The 22,945-nt window shown below is 39.6% G+C and overlaps 1 protein-coding gene across 1 annotated transcript in view; it reads right to left on the reverse strand.

Annotated features, from left to right (window-relative positions):
- Positions 1 to 22,734, reverse strand: part of LOC145404715 (secretin receptor-like) — a 109,170-nt gene extending 86,436 nt beyond the window's left edge. Inside the window, exons 1-2 of the mRNA XM_080276266.1 lie at positions 22,668 to 22,734; positions 12,983 to 13,117 (exon numbers count right to left, since the gene is read on the reverse strand). Coding sequence (XP_080132392.1) covers positions 12,983 to 13,117; positions 22,668 to 22,734 — 202 coding nt within the window. The remainder of the gene's footprint in view (positions 1 to 12,982; positions 13,118 to 22,667) is intronic.
- Positions 22,735 to 22,945: the final 211 nt, after the last annotated feature.

A 22,945-nucleotide genomic window follows, 5' to 3' on the forward strand; every position in this document is an offset into this window, starting at 1 on the left:
AGATTTCAGAGAGAAGAGATGAAAAGTATATGACTCTTTACAAGTAAGATGGTACAAAGTTTTTGAGCAATCAGTACAGTTGGGAGGATGTACAACAAACATTGCAGACAAATTTAGTCAAAGACTGAGAGATTGCCAGTGTAGAAAATTCGAAAGATTCAGGTTTGGGAACACTACCAAAAGTTAGGCTGTTGTGCACATACACCCGGCAGTCACCTTTGGCTTCGAAGTGAATATAAAACAGAGGGATACAGAATATGGTCCGTTGTCAGTGGCCACAGTTAAATTTCAGTGATGAAAAGAAAGTGAGGTTTAGGGGAGGAGGGTTAATGTTCGATAGATGAAGCTGCAAGAAAGGCCACGAAAGTTATAGAAACTGATAGTGTCCAGGACGTCTCGTTTAGTCGTCAACAGGACACGGACCGAAGGTGTAGGTGTTTATGCCCCCTTTGTTCCCCTCCCCCCTCCCCCCAGCTCTGAGGTCGGGTGTTGGGCTGCTATGTTATTTTTAAAATTCTCAGTGGATATTGTAACGTGTAATATGCATGAAGTTTGCTGCAGACATGTAAAGGAAAATGCGAAAGAGAGTATGCTGGATTTCTTTGATTGAATCGTTGATCAGAGTCAGCAAAGGAAGAAAGATTCGAAATTAATCTTGAGAGCCAGTGAAACGGTAACTACTACCGAACGAAGACCTCTCCCTTCTTAATTCGCTATGACCAATTGAATGTTAATCTGCTCCATCCAGTCCCAACAAATGTTTAATCTCTGTTTCTTGTCAGCTGCCGCTCTCTCTCCGTCTCAGTGTTTGCCCTTGATTGCCAGTGCATAATCTCTTCATCTATAGATATCACCTGCCAACTTACACATATTTGCTTTTTAAGTGTAGTCAGTATGTGCTATATTTTTTCTACTTTATTTTCCAAGCAACTCCCTTTTCATTTCTCAACATTATATATAACATAATCCTTTATTCTTTCAGCACGCCTAATTTTACACTCTAAAGATTTTTGGTAGGAGTCTTCACTGTCATCATTATCATCATTACTACTCTGCCATCTGTTCTGTCACAGCATTTCATTCCAACATTTGTAATCTGAATCAAACTCTGTCACCACAATACTACAATGTCTCTAATGTTCCGTCACAACAACACAATAGTTTGTAAACTCTCGTATCTTCCACAATACCATTATTTTCACCAGTTTTATGCCCACTTACGGTATTATCAGTAAATAATTTCACCCGATCTCGCGAAGTGAGAACGGGTATTATATTTTGATCACCGTGTGTGTGTGTGTGTGTGTGTGTGTGTGTGTGTGTGTGTGTGTGTGTGTGTGTGTGTGTGTGTGTGTGTGTGTGTGTGTGTGTGTGTGTGTGTGTGTGTGTGTGTGTGTGTGTATACAATATAGCTAGAACAGTTTTGTTTAAAACTTGGCGAAAAGCATGAGGTTAGCGAAGGAGCAAACCTATTGTTTCATGTACAGTAGGTTAAAGATCAAGATCAGAGGAAAAGGTTAACTTACACAGTTTTTATGCGACTTAGGCCAAACTTTATGAAATATTTGAGAATAAGGCAATGATAAATGATTTAGTTTTGAGAACAATTAGTCAAAGGTCAAGGTCATAGGGAAAGATCAAAGGCTATTGCCATAAGACTGTGTCAACTCAAGCAGCTTTGGTCTTATTTCAACCAGATTTGGCGGAGATGTTATGAGTCTGGCAAAAACGAAGGGCTTCAAATACGAGAACAATCAGTTAAAGGTCAAGGTCACAGGGTAAAGCCAAATTTCGACCCATAGATCTGCATGTGAACTAAATAGCTAGAACAGTTGTTCTCCAAGTGGGATCAATCTTGGCGGATGCGTTGAGGATCACTCAAGAGGTTGACCAGATGATTTTTAGACTAATCGATCAAAGGTCAAGGCCACATGTCAAGGTCAATTTAAGCAGTTTTAACATGATAAAGACTAAGCTTTCTGGAAGAGCATATTAAAAAATGATTGAAAAGATTTGATTGTGAGGCAAGTCAATCAAAGGTCAAAACCACCGGCAAAAGTCAAAGGTCAGGGTCGCTGGGCAAATTCAAGTCAAGTGGTTTTGATCTGGTTGAACCAATGATTGTGGAAGAGGTAAGTGTTCGGCAAGAATGAAGTAATTCGAATTTGAAAGTAACCTGTCGAAGGTCAAGGTCACAGGACAAGGTCGGGTATTCGGCTCTTTGACCAGTTGTTTTGACTGGAGTATAGCACTCACCGAGAAATCATTGTTTCTGGTTACTCACCGCCCGAGAGCGTAGCATCATACAGCCTGATATTACACAGACAATACTAGGGTCGCTCCTAAACTGTGAACATTTTTCGTCACCACATCAGTAAAGGCATAATTCACTCAACTCTAAACCACAGCATAATGTTGGCACCGAAAGTTTTGTCATTAGAGTCTCATCATTGCTTTGTTACTGCCATGCTATCACCATTACCGCCCAGATATCGTTGCCCCACCACGTATCATGTTAATACAGAACGCATTGTTATGCAACAAAAGGTAATATACAAACATGCTAAATTAAGTATTCTTTTGTAAATGTCATCTTCATAGAATTAAAAAAGTAATAAAACTAAAATCATGTAATGAGAATCAGGTTAATAGAAAGTGGTATTAAAAGATATTAAAATCATTAAAAGACAAGGTTATTAACTAAATGTTCAACAGCACATTTTAGATTCCAGACATTCATAGGGATGGGTTTACACGTCGTTTTACTGCTTCGAACTTGTTCCGATAGTTTTTGGCCCACTGGCATCCCTACATCTTCATACATTTTATTTATTCTTATACTTGTAGGTAAATTGTCCTCTTGGATCCTCGAATGCTAAGCAAATCTTCTTCCAGCCCTTAAGTCTACTAAATCATTTTTTTTACCATAATTCCTAGCACTCACCAAAAGCCAGTCTCGCAGTTAGTATTTTCTTTACTTCGTTTAGTTACTCCTACGAATCTCCCTGATGTTCTTCGTCATTTGCTTGCGAATATGCAGTTTCAACAACCCATTTTTTTTTTCATTTTGCCTATATCAAATCTCCCACGTTACACTTTTTGCTCCCACGTTACACTTCTTGCTCCCACGTTACACTTCTTGCTCCCACGTTACACTTCTTGCTCCCACGTTACACTTCTTGCTCCCACGTTACACTTCTTGCTCCCACGTTACACTTCTTGCTCCCACGTTACACTTTTTGCTCCCACGTTACACTTCTTGTTCCCACGTTACACTTCTTGCTCCCACGTTACACATCTTGAGTTCCCACGTTACACTTCTTGCTCCCACGTTACACTTCTTTCTTCCACGTTACACTTCTTGCTCGAAGTCATTCAAACTAATGTGTAAGTTTCTCATTCCACTCCTTAACCCATTAGTGCCTGGGATTCTTGTGTGGGGGATCATGCTGCAAGGTTACATAGCGGACACCCTTCCGTTCTCTCTCTCTCTCTCTCTCATATTTTTCATTTTTTTCTCTCTCAGGTCACGCACATCCAGCCTTTCATCCTTAACATTTTTCATGATTTCACATTCTTTTTTTTAGTCATAAATTTCTCCTGCATTCCACCCGCTACATTTTGCTGTGTTTTTCTTTCAGAGTCCTCGTTAGATCAGTCCCATCCCAGTTTTTTTTTTTTTTTTACTTATTTTGACTTTTTCTGGGGGGAGGGGAGAAGGGGTCTGTCAGTTTATTTATTGGTGGTGGCTCATGGACTTTCACCAGTTGAATATAAATCCTCACCAGCCCTATGAGTCAACCGATAAGATAAGAAGTGTGTGGATGCGCTGTAGTTTAATGTAATTTTGCTTGATTATGAACTTTGCACTTTTGTTTTAATTCCTCGCCTGGGTATGCTAAATATTATTAACACTGAGCTTTTGGCCCAGCTCTTTGCGGTGAACCATTTCAGCAATAATATATAAGTAATAATTTAACAGCATCGTTGTGACTGTTTTATACGTACTGTAAATATGAATGTTACTCAAACACACTAAAGTCATGCAATCTATACGTAATTACTAGATACAGTTGCTATTCAGTCATATCAACCTGTTCTCTTTTTTATGCTCAACATATTGATTCATGCGTAATCATATTCTTATGATTTCGAGCAGTTATTTGAGGGAGAATTGAAAAACGCCATGTTAGTATTGATATAAAGATTTGGTAAATAAATGTTAGTAATACCAAACAAGAAATGTAAAATTCATACGTCACAAATGATCTCTTGTAAGACACATAATTGGGGAAGAGCGGGAAGACAGCGCCAGGGAGTGTTTAAGATTTATAGTGTTCGTAGATAAGTACACTTTTAAATGCCAGTCAGATTGCTCGATGTAGTTTACCGTGTGGATGTGTGCTTCCCCGTTAATCATTATAAGTGGAGTGTTTCAACAGTGTGAAGCTTATAAAGTGGGGAAATGACTTCTCCTCATGAGGAGCTCGGCCTATTTTTGTTATTTACAGCGACTTTAAGCACAACACCGAAATGGACCAAAAGTACTCAGAGTGGGAGAACGACGACACACACGATCTTTGACATACATCTGTGACCATAAATCGATCGCTCAATCAAAAAAATAAAAAATAAAAAATAAAAATCCCATCAACATACTCAACGCACGTGCCAAGTTTTATTCAGATAGGAACAGACATTCGTGAGACAACACCACGCCCTGAACCTTGACCTTGACCCGTGACCTTGACCTCTGACCAATCTGCACCCAAATCGAACAGTTTCTTCCCCGACAAACACACAATCGCTATACTACTTTAAATCAAAACTGAATCACACATCGCCAAAAAGAAATGTAACCGTAGGAGATGGGCAGACTGTAACATTAAACTGCGTAGTCAAAGAAACAACTAGCTTCCATATTCCGTCTGAAGAAAATTTACAGCTAGTGAAAGACAATGAAAACCCTATCCCTACTAGTGTGTGCTTCAAGTGGTTCGATTTTTCCTCTATGTATTCGTCAACCTTTGGGACGGTACTTGTGTATCTGTACATCACGCCTGTTTCGGCAAACATTTCACTCTAACTACGCCTTTCACACTGTAAAACCGAACATCCACACGCTAAACCAGTGTGTACGATTCAGTCAGCGCAGTTACAGTATTGGCAATTAAAACTGAGCTTGCATAAGAACGTTTTTAACATGTCAGTCTCCTTCATAACATCAATACAGCAAATTATTAGCATGCCCGTTCCCTGAGAGCATAAGGTTACATAAAACACACACACACACACACACACACACACACACACACAAAATATAAGACGATTTTTTTTAATGGTGGGCTGCGTTGAATGTGAAAAAAAAAAAAATCTTGCAAGATACTGAAGATGATGGAGCTGAAAATAGGAAGGACATGATCTTGGTATGCGAAGAAACATTGTTAGGAGAAGCACAGAGGTCAATTGGGTATGCAGAACAAAAATTAGTCAGAGAGACAGAGTGAATTCCTATCGACGGTGTAATAGGTCATTAAGACAGATAACCACTATGGAGGTAAGCTTTGAGAAGGGGATGCTGAGCGACCTGCATTCACCTCGAAACTGAAGAGAAGAAAGGAGTAAAGGTATGTAAAGGGATGAATACTAACGATACAGATGTCCGTAAAGATAGCAATGACTCGTAATCCCGTTAAAGAAGCTCGCTAATACCTTTTCTAAAGCAGTTTATTTTTAGTGCACTTTACTGTCCTTCACTGTGTTATATAAATTCTTCCAATAGCTTCATACCCTCATAAGTAACATACAAAAGGATATCAACCCGCCATAGCCAACAATAAGAGATGTTAGGGAGCTTCCTTAACCGTCGAGAATGCGGGCCAAAGACACTGACGATACCGTGAATGAGTGAAAGGGAAAAAAGATTGAATGAGAGGTTGGCTGTGAGGAGTCTGGATGGCCACAGGAGAGGCTACGTTTACGAGTGTTTATAAATCCCTGTGTAAACAGACGCCCGCGGTGACTGATGTTTGATTAACGGCGCCAGGCTTGTGTGAAGGTTGTGACAGATACAGTGGAAGCCGAAAGGGGAAATAGTGACAGCATGGGAATGAAATTAAGGGTATAAATCTAGTGGACTCAAGAGTAACACTAGCAAGGATATGGAACCTGAGAAGATGGGAGTAATGCAGGAAAAGGTTTGGATGAGGGGACAGGAGGGCAATACAAGACCACTGAACGAATATGGGAACAAGGAAATTAAAGATGATGCAGAGAAGAGGAACAGTATGATGCTAAGAAGGGAGTATAGAACGAAATGAGGGAGAAAAGAATAATTAGAAGAGAAGTAAAGGCGGGAATCCATATGAACATGCAAGTCAAGTCAAAAGTCAAGTAAAAAAAAAAATTATTAGCCTTATTAAATAAAGTTACATGGCTTAGAGATTTTATTTCTCATACATAAGAATAAATATACAAGTCTGAGCTCATGAAATGAACTATTTTTATGAGCTCCATTGAAATTATATCAACACATTATAAATGGTAGACATCACACACATCGTAGATAGTTTGTGTTTTCAAGTTTAGCAATAAGTCAACATATATAGATATATACACATGTAAATACATACACACATACATACATACATTAAATTAGGACGGTACCCAAATCATTACACTTTAAATCCAGTATTTAATGTTACAGGTCCCTGACTGTTAAGAAAAAAAGTCTTCACTTTTTCCTTAAAGTTGATCTTGTTACTGATACACCTAAGTTCAATAGGTAATTTATTCCATAATATTACACCAGAATAAGTAACAAATCTTTTATGGGCCTCTGTACGTGGTCTGGGGGGTCTTAACAAGTTACTGCTTCTAAAATTATGTGAATGAATATTGGATATGCTTTGGAATTGCATAATACAAGAGCAATTTATTTGGCTAATTTAACTGCTTCCAAGTTAAAAATATGATGTATTTTTAAAATGTTATGTCTACTGAATAATGGGTTAGTGTGTTCTGTATATCTTACTCTCGATATAATAAGAGGGTGTATGTAGGTGAGGTGGAGGGAGAGAGAGGGAGAGGTAGATCGAGGATGAGGTGGAGGGATGGAGTTGAGAGGTATATGAGGGAGGGGGGGTGAGTTGGGGGGAGGGTAGTCAAATGGTGCGTGACAGAGCGACTTGGAGGCGTTTTGTCTGCGGCCACCCTTTGCGGGATTAGGGCGTCGGGCTATAGATAGATAGATAGATAGATAGATAGATTGTTTTTTTTTAAGTAGCAGTAATGGTTGCAAGTTTGATTTCGCTGCAGAGCCCCAGACCACATTACAGTATTGCAGATAAGGATATACTAAGCTATAATATATGCATTTTAATGTGTCTGTAAGTAGGGTATCCTTTATCTTTTACATTATGCCAATTGTTTTCGCTATTTTGTCATATATAAATTGAATATGATCTTCCCATGATAACGTTTGGTCGATTTTTACACCAAGAAATTTTGTAGTATTTCTTCTTTCAATGATGTTATTTCCTAACTTAATATGTAAATTATGATTGCAGTGATTACTTCCAGTGAAGAGCATAAAATGAGTCTTAGTTATATTGAGAGAGAATTTATTTGCTATCAGCCAGGTAGACACCTTTTCTAGTTCGACGTTAACTGAATTTTCAAGAACTGAAATATCTGAATGCGAGTAAAATACATTTGTGTCATCAGCAAATTATTAAGAAGATTTGAAGAACTAACGAAATCATTGATATAAATAAGAAAAAGCAGAGGTCCCAAGGTCGAGCCTTGTGGCACTCCAGTTTTTACTAATTTTTTACTTGACTTTATTCCATTAATATCGGTATATATGTGTCTTCCTGAAAGATAACTGACAAACCAACTTAATGCCCTGTCTCTAACTTCATAGTGTTCTAATTTCTTTATTAAAATATCGTGATTAATGGTGTCGAAAGCCTTCGACAGATCAAGAAATACACTGATTGTAAAATTTCCTCAATCATACTGTTGTAAAATGTGATTTAAAAATTTTGCAAAAGGGATACAAAATGAAAATGGGGTAGGAATATATAAATAAAGTGGATTTTGAGTGAAACTTGAACAAGAAGGACTGCTAAAAAGGATATACAAAAGAAAGGGGAAGGCAGGTAATGAAGAAGAACTGGAAGAAGGAAAAAAGTAATCGCTGAAATCGGGGATGAAATAAGCACGAAGAAGAAAAGAGAGGAACTTAAAATGATGGACACGGAGAAACTTCTGCTGACAAGACAAAGAACACCTTTGATAGCAGTACCTACCCCTGCAATATTCTAAGGGGAAAGAAAGAAAGATTTACTGGCTTAGCATTTGAATGATACTCTTCTGGCTCACAGGCAGCTCCAGTACAGCTAACTGTCCTGCGTTCTGCCCAATCCCTCTGTATCATATCCACGGCACTTCAGGCACGCGGTCGACTTGATGCACACCATACGCACTTCAGACACACCCGGGTACTCTACTCTGCACTGCTCTGCTCTGCTTCTTCGTGTTATATTAAAGGCTATTCCGACACAACGCTGGTACGCGTTCGGTGCACACCATACGCATGTCAGACTCACTCCAGACACGCCCTAGACGTATATCAGACACCATCAATGTTCCTACCCCTCTACATCCTCAGTTAGGTCTGGATCCCGTCCTTCAAAACGGTACAGTAAATGAGTATGCGAGTGAGTGAGTGAGTGAGACAGTTTGAGACACACACACCGTTTGACTGCATCCACGACCCTGGTGCGGCAAGAAAGTACGATAAAAGAAAGAAAAGAAGAAAATAAAAGAAAAAGAGGATATGATGTGAATAAAATAATATGAAGTTGGTAGGAAGTGAGAAATATCTGTCCACCTATCTATAGCCAAACGCCTCACTCCGGTCAGGGGTGGCCACAAACAAATAGCCTCCATGTCACCCTGTCCCCTGCAATTTCGCTGCCCTCCCCCCAGCTCACAACCCTCTTTCTCATATAACTCTCCAATCCATCCCTCTGTCTCATCCTCGGTCTTCCCCTCCCTCTCTCCCCTCCTCTTCCTTCATAGAAATTAAAAAAGAGTGAAGAGAGAAGAAATGAAACGAAACTATTAAATATGGTCATTCTGGAGCGGTGGAACTGCAAAGAAAGTAAAATATGATATAAAACAGGAGGACACAAGACTTCTGAACGTAGTTATTATAAGCAAGTGAATTATATACAGATCAAGCAAATGCTGAACAAAAGGAAAGTCTGAGGCAGAAATGCAAACAGTGAAAGAAGATTTGAATTTACCGAGAGATAAGAAGGACGGGATGAGAGAGAAGCCCTCGGTAAATGGAGCGAAAACGAGAGCCGGGATTAATATCAACAGACAGAGGACGAATTTTTTGCTACATTCATCATATCTGCAGACGACTCTATATATATTCAGATCAGGAGAGATGCCTGGTAGGAAATGGATTTTAAACAAACTTAAGAGACCCCTTTTGCCTTTAGAAGCCTGCCACAAATTGAATAATATCGTCTGGTGGTAGTGAGAGGATACGAATAATACGTTGTCGTAATGAAAAGACGAGTGAGAGAGAGGAATAAAATGGAAGCAAACAGAGAGAGGAAGAAAAGACAGAAAAAGTAAGAACGAGAGTAAAGAAAACCCATAAAGAGTGAATGTGAATAAGGATAACGTTGAGGAAACAAGAAGGTAGATATAACGAAAGAGTGAATGACGGCTAGAATAAGGCGAGGATAATGAGGATGAAAGGAGGGTCAGGCAGAAGGTGGCTGCGTAAGGGGTCAGGAAGGACAGGGAGAGCAGGGAAATGGAGGGAAATGAAAGTGGAAGATGTGAAAAGAGGGAAGGGGGGATGATGAAGCGAAAGTATAGCAGAAGAAAAGGAGTAAGTGTGTGTGAGGGAGAATCATCATCATCATCCAGACCTCTTTTTCCCACCTAAAGATGGAGTGAGGTTGATTTTTATTTCCAGCGAGTAAAAATAGAGGGTGGAGGAATTCTACCCCCACAAACCCCTTCCCTTCAGCCCCAGAAGGAATACAGGGTTATGAGGTTACAACCCAGCTTAGTAAATGGTTTCCTTGGTTTTGGGAAATCATTTGGCTTGTCACTCAGTGTATGTTTACCGAAGATAACACTCCACTGAGTTAGTGGATAACAGGCGTCCTTACCTACCTTGAGTGTGAGAAAGAAACAATTAAAAAAGGGCAGGGAAGAGGAGAGAAACGAGGAAAATAATGAAGAGGAAAGATGTGAAAAAAAGGAGAAGGAAGGTCGGAGCAAAGATGAAACGGCGGTGAACAGGAGAGTATGAGGGAGAAAATGACAGGAAAAGGAGAAATGAGAAAGAAAAGAAGGACAGGGAATATGTGAAATGAGTCAAAGAGGAGAGGGTGGAGCAAAGAATAAATAGCAGAAAAGATGAGAGTGAGGGAGAAAAGAATATGAGGATTGTTATTGTTGTTGTTGTTTTGCTGCCCAGACTGTTTAATCGAGCAGATCTGCAGACAAGTAACCGCCCCTGCAGGGCCTTCCCTTGCAGTGAACCAATGTTCTCATGCGGCAGACAGCACAGCGCCTCACTTCAGTGAGGGGGCGGGGATTAATGTGGACGTTTGGTTCCTGGATAGACGCCGCATTTGCGTTTCTCCACCCATTTTACAGGGACACCATAGTGGGCTCCACATCACGCAGTTATCTGGCTATATGGTTATTACCCAGCGTTGTAAATGATTTCCTGGGTTACAGGAAACCACCTGAAGAGGAAAGAATGGTATTAAATAGTAATTGGAAGGATGGGAGAACTAGGAAGAGATGAGACAGACACAGAAAAAGAATGAGATATGAAGGAAAAAGTAGGCAGCACTATCATGAGTTGATGATGGATGATGATGCGGCCCCACCAGCAATGACGCAATGAGAGACAACAACATGAAGTGAGAGCACTTTCAGCCGATTATTAAAACGAGCTCACGAAGCAGTAGAGAAGCTCCTAATATCTTACAAACATTTATGAAACGATTATGGTTATTAGCTCCAGTCAGCATATATCCGACATTGCAGTGTAGACGCTGGCAATAAAAACAGGTCAGACACGGTTTTTTTCTTTATCATGTGCTTCAGATTTTTAAGGGCAAAACTGGGGGGTTGCATTGCCGTTTTCGATACGATGTCAACTGTAAGTATGCTTTCCTTGGTGTATCTGGGTAATGTGAACTGTAATAAGTGAATACCATATGGGTGAGAGGAGGACCGGCAGCGAGACACAGATTACCTTTTTGTGGCCATTATAAAAACAATGCCACTCAGGGATGAGTGAGGCTGGTTACTCTCATCTTAAATACCAGGACCAACTTGCCTAGCCCCGGGCTTCTCCGCTTCTCATGGGGCAACAGAGGATTGGATGATGGATGGATGAATGAAAACAAGGACTAGGGTACAGTAGAGAAACCCGACAGGCACAAGTGAACAAAAGAATAATCAAGGTGAGAGTTAAAATTAGTAGATTCGGTGGAATTGAAATGACTGGATTTGGCGGAGTTAAAATGAGGTGATCTGGGGGAGTTAAAATGAGGTGATTTGGGAGTGTTAAAATGAGGTGATTTGGGGGAGATAAAATGAGGTGATTTGGAGAAGTTAAAATGAGGTGATTTGGAGGAGTTATAATGAGTGATTTTGGTGTGAAAAGAAAACCAAAACAAATAATAAAAAACGAAAAAGAGTGTCCAAAGAAATGGGGGGGAGGGCAATGCAGCCCCAGAATACATAAGCAAATAAGCCTCTACCCTCGCACTACTCATCTGAAATGAAAATCTCCGTATCCGTGAGCGAGAACTTCCGACGGTAAAATGTGCTTGAAATACCTCAGTCCGGCGCGTTATGACTAGCGGGGGTTGCAGGTACAGGAAGGGACAAGAGTTTTCATATTGTTCTTCTGTGTCTACTTCACACTTGGGGCATATCCGTTTCTCTCCTCCCTGACGATTCCTACAAAAGAGAATCGTCTATGGGCAGAGCAGCACAATAAATCTATCTCAGGTGAAGAATATATTAATCAGCAGAGGAACGTGAGAAGTAAAAGAGGTGAATGTTAGCTGAACACCTGTCCTCAACTGTACACGTTTACAACCGGGATCTGGGCAGATTTACCAGCCTGCCATAAAACTAGCCCTACATCCCTCTCATAACACGGGAAAATTCGCAGAGGAAAAAATAATTAATGCGGTGTACAGGCAGTTGTGGAGGATTGCTGGTCTGGGTGGAAAAGTGTATAAACGCGGAGGTGAGTAGTGCCAGTGGAAACGATATGGTGGGGACTATAGCAAGGGTGGCCAGGTGTGGAGGATTTTTTTTTTTTTTTTTTAAGGCTCTGGGCATACATTTAATAGCCCCGTCCCTAAGGCTCAGCAGTCCTACTACATGCCACACGCTCTCATAATATTCACCGTTCATGTTAAATATATGCTAACCCTGTCCCACACGTGCCTGGCGTGATTGTATTAGCTGCAGTGTTTTTTATGACATGTTCGGAGGTCTTGTGGAAAAATCAGTGACATCTGTTTTAGCAAAATGCAAATACGAAACTCTTTGCTTCCACAGCCTGGGACTTTCATGCAGCAGATTATTATTACAGGAGTAGTGTTGATGGCAGGAGTGTGTTAATTATAGATAGTGTAGGTTACAGGGATTTTGAAAGTATATGGGTAGTACAGATGGCAAGGGTGTGGTAATGGTAAAAAGGGCAGAATATTTGCGATGCCATCTTGTGTGACTGTGTTGTGGCAGGACCTCACCTGTTACCCTGACCAGATAGCTGATCCGGACCAAAATAATGCTAACTAAACGAGAGTGGTCGGGAGAAATAACCCGTCTTTAACAAGCTATCTTCGTCTGACGTGGGTTGGTGGTGATGTTTGTGACCTGACCTGACTTGACTTGAGGTACTGACCTGTGTTGGTTGTGGAGGTATTGGCCTCCAGTTGCTGGAGTTGATGACACTCACTCTGTCGCCGCTGCAGCTGCTTACTCAGCCACACCTTCTTATCATCCTCACTCCACCACTCCTGGAACTCATCGCTGCTCCCTGCAACAGAAAATACATTATGCCACTTTCCTACTGTAACAGTTTACTAGGATTACTCATCTGTGCTGATTTGGATGTGAAAAAAAAAATAAATGAATATATATATATATATATATATATATATATATATATATATATATATATATATATATATATATATATATATAATGTGAGTATGTATGTGTGTATATGTGTGTGTATGTATGTATGTATATATATATGTATGTATATGCACAGCCATTTTATGGAACTGATAGGTTACTGTTGGGGAAATTAACCTATGATTTCGAATTGCGCAATATTCCTCTATATGGCCAATAGTCCGAAACTGGCTATGGAACGTTACCACATTTTCCAGGGTGTGACCTATAATTTTGTCACACGCAGCTTCGGATTATGGTCTAGAATTGATTCCTCTTTTCGAGTTAGTTATGGTTACGACCTTATTAAGATATACGTTTGAATGAAAGGGATGAATACAGCCAGCTATGTCTATGATGATGAAATTCAAAACCTTGGTGAAGTGAAACCACACACACACACACACACACACACACACACACACACACACACACACACACACACACACACACACACACACACACACACACACACACACACACACACACACACACACACACACACACACACACACACACACACACACACACACACACACACACACACACACACACACACACAATCTCTCACAGAGAAGAATTACTTCCAAGAATCTGTGACATCCCTCAGTCATGGAGTATCTTTATAGTGTTAACAGTCAGTAGATACCAAGACATTTGTTGTTGTTATTGTGGGGTAGGGTGGCTTACTTAACACACACACACACACACACACACACACACACACACACACACACACACACACACACACATTCTACCGGTGACACAAATATTCAAACTGTTATGGTGGGCAGTAGGGGGGATGCAGCCGGCACTACATTACACTGAGGAGAATTGGACTCTGTGTGGCAATCACGCCCCAACCCAATATAAACTGAAGGGGAATACTACACAGCTGTCACTCATGGATGTATATACTGCTCAAAAATATATCACCGCCATATCTTGCATCAGTATATTTATTTTTCTTACATAATTACAGACGCCTTATGACATTTACTGTCGTCTGAGCCCACTCGTCCTATCACTGGACTTCCTGCCCACACTTTTTTCACGAATTGGTGTTCCTTGTTCTCTTAAGCCTATGCAGCCCACATTCATTATTCATTAGCCCCATTTCTACTGTTCACATTCTTCATTTTCAGATGTGTCTCTTGGAGTGGCCTTGTCCGTCTGTCGATCACTAACGTCTTTCGGATACGAGGTGTTTCACTGCCATACACTTGAGCTACTTTAACAAAATCCCGTCTCTCTCTCTCTCTCTCTCTCTCTCTCTCTCTCTCTCTCTCTCTCTCTCATTTAATATCTTCAACTAATTATTTTTTCCATACAGCAACACATCACATAACGAGTCACTTTTCAGAAAAACGATCACCTTGCTCTTAATTACATTTACTGTCAGATCTCGCCGCCCATAAGCCAATCTGAGCTCTGAATTAGTCTGTAAAGATTCCGTCACCATCAGCAAACACTACATACCTCAAATCTGAAAAAAAAAAAAAAAATGTAGTTCATCCATCACCAGCCATCACAAATTTCCCTTCCTCTGTTTGATATCTTTCATAACTTCGTTCATATACAGAGTGAACAATTATAGGGACATCTCACATCTTTCTACCTATACACATGATTTACTAGCCTACCATCATAAAAACTCTACAACGTTAACCAGCCATTTATCCGTGCCACACATAATAAACAACTTCCATAATACCTCCTGCATACCCTGTCATACGCTTTTTTCAGACTTGGGAAACACAAGCTACGGTTCATCTAATATACTTTCTGCACAGTATTACAATAAACATTTGACACACTCATTCTGTGCCATAAACAACTCACTCCATCACTCACCAATCATATATCTGGCTTTCCATCCGTCATTATTTTCCTGCATAGCGTTCCTTCAGCATGCAGCAAACCTATTCCACTTACATATTTGCACTTACTTCGGCCACCTTTATTTCTGTTCAGCTCTGCTCATCCAAGATTTTCTTAAACATTTCACCACTGTATTCTCTCCATTACTCTTCAGGGGATGACTTGATTCTTCAAACTCTTCACCGTAATCTTTGTATTCGCCAGAGGTACATTAATGGGCACCATCCTCTTCTGAACCACCAAATCCAAATATTTTTCCTGCCCTGTCGCTCTTTTTTTTCTTTTTCATTACAGCTTCCTCATCTGCTCCTTACTTATCGACTGTTTGGCTTTCTTCTATTTTCAGCCAATAGTTTTCTTCTTTTTTTAAGTTTTCCACATTTAATCCTACATGTTTCACCGCTTTGGAAAACACAGTCCTCTAACTAGAAATGGTACCTAACAGTATGCTTCCAAATCCAACGTTTATTTTTATGTTATTCTCTGATCAGAGCGTCGGAATGCATGCAATACACACTGGATGGCTGCTAAATGTCCGTGGGTTGTAGTGCCATGCGTAATCTCCGAATCTCTCTCTCTCTCTCTCTCTCTCTCTCTCTCTATCTCTCTCTCTCTCTCTATCTATATATATATATATATATATATATATATATATATATATATATATATATAATAACAACAGAAAGACTGAGACGTCTTGAGTAACGAAAAATAAAAATTCAAGGAGAGCTTGCACTGAAATGAAAAGTTATCTGCTCTGAACGACCCCAGAACAAAGACATGACAGACGTATGCAAAACAAGCAGGAAGCAGGAATTTATGCAAGAAATATTACGCACGAGAGTCACAATGGAAATACTTTTCGCTGGTGGCTTTGGTACGAAGATGAAAATGACGAGATCGCTTACGGAATTTAAGATGCACAAGTTTACAACTGCTCATGCATGAAATTGCAAATTTGCATGGGATAGAACTTACGACAGAAATATTATATTTGCCAAGATGGGAAACAAAAATGCTAGTGCTGCGTGAGCACAAAGCTTAAGGGAATAGCGCAATCGAAGGCCTTGATCCACCAGTGAGCCAGTCGAAACTGTTGATGTGTTAAGACGTTTGGTATTCCAAGGAGGGAAATACTTCATTTGAATTATAAAGTTACACATATCTTTGTTACTTCATAGCAGTTTGGGTGAAAGTTGACGTATCTTTTGTCACTACATGAAAGGCATCTTTCATAATATTCTGAGACTAACGGTGGATTCCTATATTATTGATCCTCGCTCTGCGAAACGAAAACTATCTCAGTAAATATCCAATGAAATAATGTTACCAATAGATTCACACACACACACACACACACACACACACACACACACACACACACACACACACACACACACACACACACACACACACACAAACTCAAACTCTCCCATCACTATTTTCCGTATATAAGGATAAAATACATCTTCCCTACTGTCTTCAAACACTTTGCCTTATTTCCAGGCTAATCAACGCAACTTCTAGGTCTAGTCTATAGCCATCTCCCTTCCCTACAGCACAATTTTTAAACTCATCTCACTCCAGTCACTCCTGGAGCCTTTCCTGTCCTTTTTTTTTTTCGTTTTCGTCTTTCCCATTCTTTTTCTTTTTTCTTCTGAACATTATTCCCCCTCTACAGATTTCTTCTTCCAATCATTGTTGTTCTTGTTTTGACTTTATCAGTATCTGTGTAAGTCTATATTCCAGATCGACTGCAGGACCGAACCTTCTCCTCGGAGCGATTGTGATAACCACTAACCTTCCCTGATGCTGGCGAAGTACGAATGGGTAAGGGGGTGTCTGTAGGAAATATGATGCACTTGAAAGTCGAAGTGCTGTACTGGCTATGTTTTTGTGTGTCAGAGTTTGCCATCGATGGAAGTCACAGGGTACGAAAATAGGCAAACAACTGAAAGGAAATACTGTCACCATCCTCTTAAATGTCCGCCACGCCTTGGACTCGAATCCTGGCGCCATGCATGATGAGGTGAGTACGTTAACCACTGAGCCACCGCAGCTCTCACAGATAGAATGACAATAGTAGAGGAATGAGGGGAATGGATGGTAAGGTGCTTGTGTAAAGGGGTGATGTATTGGAGAGATAGAGAGAACATTCCCACCCAGGTGTTGAATGTGATATCAGATTTGAAAAGGATGGGATACTCGTTTCTTGCCGTGTGTGTGTGTGTGTGTGTGTCCATCATTTAATTTAATTATTGATCTCTTATAATAACTGCTAAAGCGTCTATCCGGTTGTTAGCAATACGGCAGTAAATACATTAAAAAAAAATACCTAAGGCAAATCTGAATAATTGAAGTAAAAACGGAGAATTATTGGGAATGTTACGGATATGATTTTTTTTCCGGTGTGTAATTTTAAATTCTGTATTATGACACACAAGTAAGGCGAGTATTTGCTGTTCGTCCTATACCCTTTCTTCTCACGGTATTGACACGTGTAAAGGCTGCAATTTCTACACCAACCTCCACTCTCACACAAAGATTTTCTTCCTCTGCTGAGAGCTTTTCTATTTCGTTTGTATGCGCACACCGAGGGTTTTCTCAGACAATGGGCACCAGGCCTCTCTGGCGTGAACCGTTTGCTGCAAGAAGTGATGATAGCGCTGTGACAACTGTGTGGGCTGGGATGCGCCCAACTTCCACGCTGAGACGTTGTGGAGCTGGGTTCCCTCATATGTTTGGTGCGAAGATGGGTAAAAGTAGGAACTGCATTTTGGTAAAGTGAATCTTGGGAATACTGTACAGTATTAACTGCAGCATATGAGACATTTAATTAATCTTTTTTGCTGTCTTATGGGGCTTTGTGTTCCCACTTATTTTCATTACTTTCTGGAATTGTTGCTGTTCTCATTGTGAAACTGTCTTCTCCTGAATTTTACTGGTGCTGGTAAGATTTATATATATATATATATATATATATATATATATATATATATATATATATATATATATATATATATATATATCGGTATCTATCTATCTATCTATCTATTGCCAGACGCCTCAATCCCGTTTGGGGTGGCCACAAACAAATCGCCTCCAAGTCTCCCTGTCCCCTGCCATTTCACTCCCCTGCTCCCAACTCACACACCCCTCTTTTATATACCTCTCCACCCCTTCCCTCCATCTCATCCTCGGCCTCCCCCTCCCTCTTCCCTCCTCCACCTCACTCACATACACTCTCTTCGTCAGTCTTTCACCCTCCATCCTCTCCACATGGCCAAACCACCTCAGTGTGTTCCTCATAACGCTTCCTATCACATCCACATCCACACCACAACGCTCCTTTATATCCTCATTCGTCAGCCTGTCTCTCCATGTGACTCTACAGGCTCCTCTTAAATAACTCATAATATATATATATATATATATATATATATATATATATATATATATATATATATATATATATATATATATATATATATATATATATATATATATATGTGTGTGTGTGTGTGTGTGTGTGTGTGTGTGTGTAAAAGGGTTGAAGAAATGCAGATTACATTTATAGAATTATGTATCAGAAGGTCTGTAATGAAGATAGTGGGATCATAGAATAATATCAGGGACTGGAGCAATTGTGAGAATAAAAGGAAATGAAAAACTCGAAATGTTAACATATGTGTGGACAGAGACAGTCGGACCCCGAAGATGTACAGTATATGAAATGTGAAGGGCTGAGATGGGGTCCTGTTACAGTGAGTGGTATTGCCGGGAATATTTACTGTATGCTACATTGACGCATAGGCATTCATTTCCATAATATCTTTTTTTTTTTTTAACATCCTAAGACAATATACATACAGGCAAAGACGTCAGCCACTAAGAGCTATTTACGATCTCCATCTCGTTATCTTCTGCATTGATTTTTTCCTCTGTCCCATCTAGGCATTGCCACTTCGTTACCCTCAACGTTCGTATGCTCTCAGCCTTACTAAAGATATGACGACATTTTATATATATATATATATATATATATATATATATATATATATATATATATATATATATATATATATATATATATATATATATAAAATGTCGTCATATCTTTAGTAAGGCTGAGAGCATACGAACGTTGAGGGTAACGAAGTGGCTATATATATATATATATATATATATATATATATATATATATATATATATATATATATATATATAAAGAGCAGGCTCAAAGAATATAAACTTCCTTCTTAAAAAAAAAAAAAAAAAAAAAAAAGGAAAGGCTAAAGTCAGTATCCGTTCTTTACAGAATATCTGTACAAATTGCTTCAAAAACTGGAGCTCATAGGCAGTAGGAAGTACAGACAAAAGAGAACATTTCCAGTGTCAACCAATGGCACAGAATGAACGGCTGCCCATGGCCATTGCTGATTCATGGGAGTAATGATGTTTGCCATTGCAGTGTGTTTATTTATCCAGTAACAGTTTCTTATCTATCCATGTGGTACCAGAAGTTATCATTTCTTTTCTTCTTCTACCATTGTCAATTTTATGTTTCCAGTATATAATTAGCTTTTGTTAAGCTTCTTATAAAAACTTAAAACAAGAAAGGCACATTGGGTCACTTTAAATGGTTCATTTCAGGAATAAAGACATAGTTCTCTCTGCGATATTATTTTGTTTACCAAAAATCCTCCACCTAATTCCTTCTCGTTGTTTACATGGTCTTGGACTGCCACGGTCGGAACTGCCTCTCGTAAAAATATATACTCATTAATGAACTAGTGTAGTCCATTACATTACGGCATTTGAGAAACTGGATATAAATGAATAAAGCTGCAGTTTTCTGCTTTCGTAAGCACCTCGCTAACAGAAAATACTAAACGTGTCCATTAATCATTACTCTTTTTCACTATTCACTCTTTTATCTCGCTGCTCACCCAAGCCATCGCTTCTCGTTGTTACTGCCAAGATTCACAGCAAGTAATTGTCATCATCGACTCAGGATTATTCGATCATTCACCCACCATTCATATTTACATTTCCGAAAAATCATTCCAAGAAAGCAGTGAATAATCTGTGCGCAATTTATCTCATTCCCTAACATCTCTCATCGCTATTTTTTTCTTTTTTAATTAGTCTTAAGGATTTTCTTTTTTTAAGCTCCACTTACTGTGTACCTGTGAACAGATGCCTGTCAGTTATTTCACTTGAATTTCTCTCGAGGCTTGTCTTCAAAATGCTCTACCTATTTTAGCTGTTAAAGTGAGAGCATATATACATATATATATATATATATATATATATATATATATATATATATATATATATATATATATATATATATATATATATGAAGAGAGAGAGAGAGAGAAAGAGAGAGAGGAATTCAATAGCAAGGCTGGTGCAAGGAAGAGGCTTAACCATGAAAGGACAGACGAAGAAAGGGTTAAGCTGTGAGGGGAGGGAGAAAAACCTGGGTATGAAAAATATAGATGTGTGAGTCAAGAGTGGACAGTGTGAAAGAGAGAGGGAGGTGATGCACAGCTGGTTTTGGTGGTGGAGAGACGTTGAGTGAATGAAGAAGAAAGAAGGTAGAAAGGAACGTTTTTAATACAAGAGAGAGAATATTAGAAAGATGAAAAGATGCTAATCATGAAAACTCTTGTCAAACATGCATTAATGTGGACAGTACTGGCTCTCTCTTGCATTTTGTTTTTCTCTTGGAAGGAACAGTTTTGCGGGCTCGTTGCCTTTGGTTCCTTCTTCCTCACATAAAAAAAAAAAAAAAATCCCCCGCATGGTGTTATTTTACTCTAAGCTGAGTTTCATGTTTTGTATTAAACCCTCCATAGCACCATCTGTTTGTATTATATTCCTCTTTTCTGTCACTGCACCAAGGTACAGCACTCATTTAAAAAATTTTCATCATTTTGTCTTTCTTTTCATGCAGCTATGCCATATTGTGCATTATCATGCCCCAACAACCATGACTTTACGCACAGCTACACTGACTTTCACACACTGCCACTAACAATCATTCACAAAGGCATTGTTTTACCAGTGCATCCTACGCGTTCTTATTCCAGCTATGTCTGATATGATGTAATTATCACAAAAATGATTGCCTTGACTACCAGTCGACCTTTAATGTACGATTCCCAAGGTAAACTTACTCCATTATGCTCCACCACTGACTGTCATCCCAGCCCATCCCACCCTATTGTCTATGCCCATCCCACCCAGTGTTCAGACATGTGAAGCGATATATCTCGAAAACAAAATATGTTCCAACGAGACTTTCACACGCCTTGATTTGCACACCAAGTGGTCATATGGCCCCCATTGGTCTTTAATGGACGGGTCTAAGTTGGTGTGCTTGGTTGTAGATGGATCTGAATTGACATGAACAGATCTAAATTGATATGGTTGGATCAGACTGGATGTGATGTCCCTGAATTTAGAACTATATGAGCGAACTGTGGTTGACATGACCTGACAGCTGGAACTACGAGTACTGTGAGGAGCTCAAATTAACCTTAACTGGACCCCAGTTGCCTTATTGGGTCCTAAATAGACCTGAATTAATTTGACTGGACAGAGCTGGATGTGGAAGGCCGAAATGGACCTCATGTCACAAGAATGGATCTAACTGGACCTAAACTGGACCAAAAGTGACGACCGGACTTAACAGCTATAAATGGGTCTGAATTACTCTAACCTGACCTGGCCATGGCTGAAATTACCCAAAAGAATGGAAGTGTTAGCGTTAAGTGACTTGGATGGAACGAACGTTAGCGGATTGGGCCAGAATCGGTATGAAGGGCCTGACTGAATTTGAAACAGCCTAATTTGATCACTGGACTACATTATTCTCAATAGGTCACTTAAGAAAATAGTAGATCATTCCATTATTCTTATGATGGTTATGCTGAGTGACGGTTTTGCCACCATGATACGCTTAGTAGGTTGAAGAACGCGCTTGTCCACGGTATTATCCGCTTTCTCAGTAAAACCCTCTTGGTCATTGCATTCCTTCCATCAGCACCATCAAACTTGACTATATTAACCATTACTCATTTCATTGTCATTCCCACTCGCAACTACGTTTTTCCTTTTCTCTTCATTTGGCTTCTCTGTAACTGCGTCGTGGGGCTGTAAGTACAGGTGTATGAGAGCGCATACTGTTGCTTTGTTATTCAAACCTTCATAGCGCTAATATAATCCAAACTAATACATCCATTTTCATATGGTGCTACCCCATCAGCACCCCACAACCTACATTCATTCCAGGTTGTTACCTTGGTCTGTTAAAATCCATCTGTGATTAACACATTCCCATAAAGAACACTGCCACACTCACACAAAGCCGACCTTCACAGATTGCATTACTCCTTCCTGTACCACCACACACAGCCAGCTCTTCTGCTCCTTCTTTCGAACTCCATCCATATAAACTTTTGCTGCTCCTTCGAATTTCTAAGAGAAAGTTTTGATTCTCAACTTGCCGGCCCACTTACATTGCAAATTTTCACAGTGCAGATTGCCCTCTTCAGCCCACTCACCCACCGTCACCATCCCACTCATACCTCTCAGCCCACCCCACCCAGTGAGGCTTGGATATGAAATTTTCAAGTCATCCGCATAACAACAACAAGTCATAGTCCTTCTGTCTTACTCCATCCAACACCCCTTCCATCTTCTTTCACTTCTTTTCTGTTCTGATGCAGTGAATGCCCGTAAATATATATATATATATATATATATATATATATATATATATATATATATATATATA

This window comes from Coenobita brevimanus, chromosome 64 (assembly GCF_032717465.1).
Source record: "Coenobita brevimanus isolate Jiangsu-jjx chromosome 64, ASM3271746v2, whole genome shotgun sequence".
In the NCBI taxonomy this organism is placed as follows: Eukaryota; Metazoa; Arthropoda; class Malacostraca; order Decapoda; family Coenobitidae; genus Coenobita; species Coenobita brevimanus.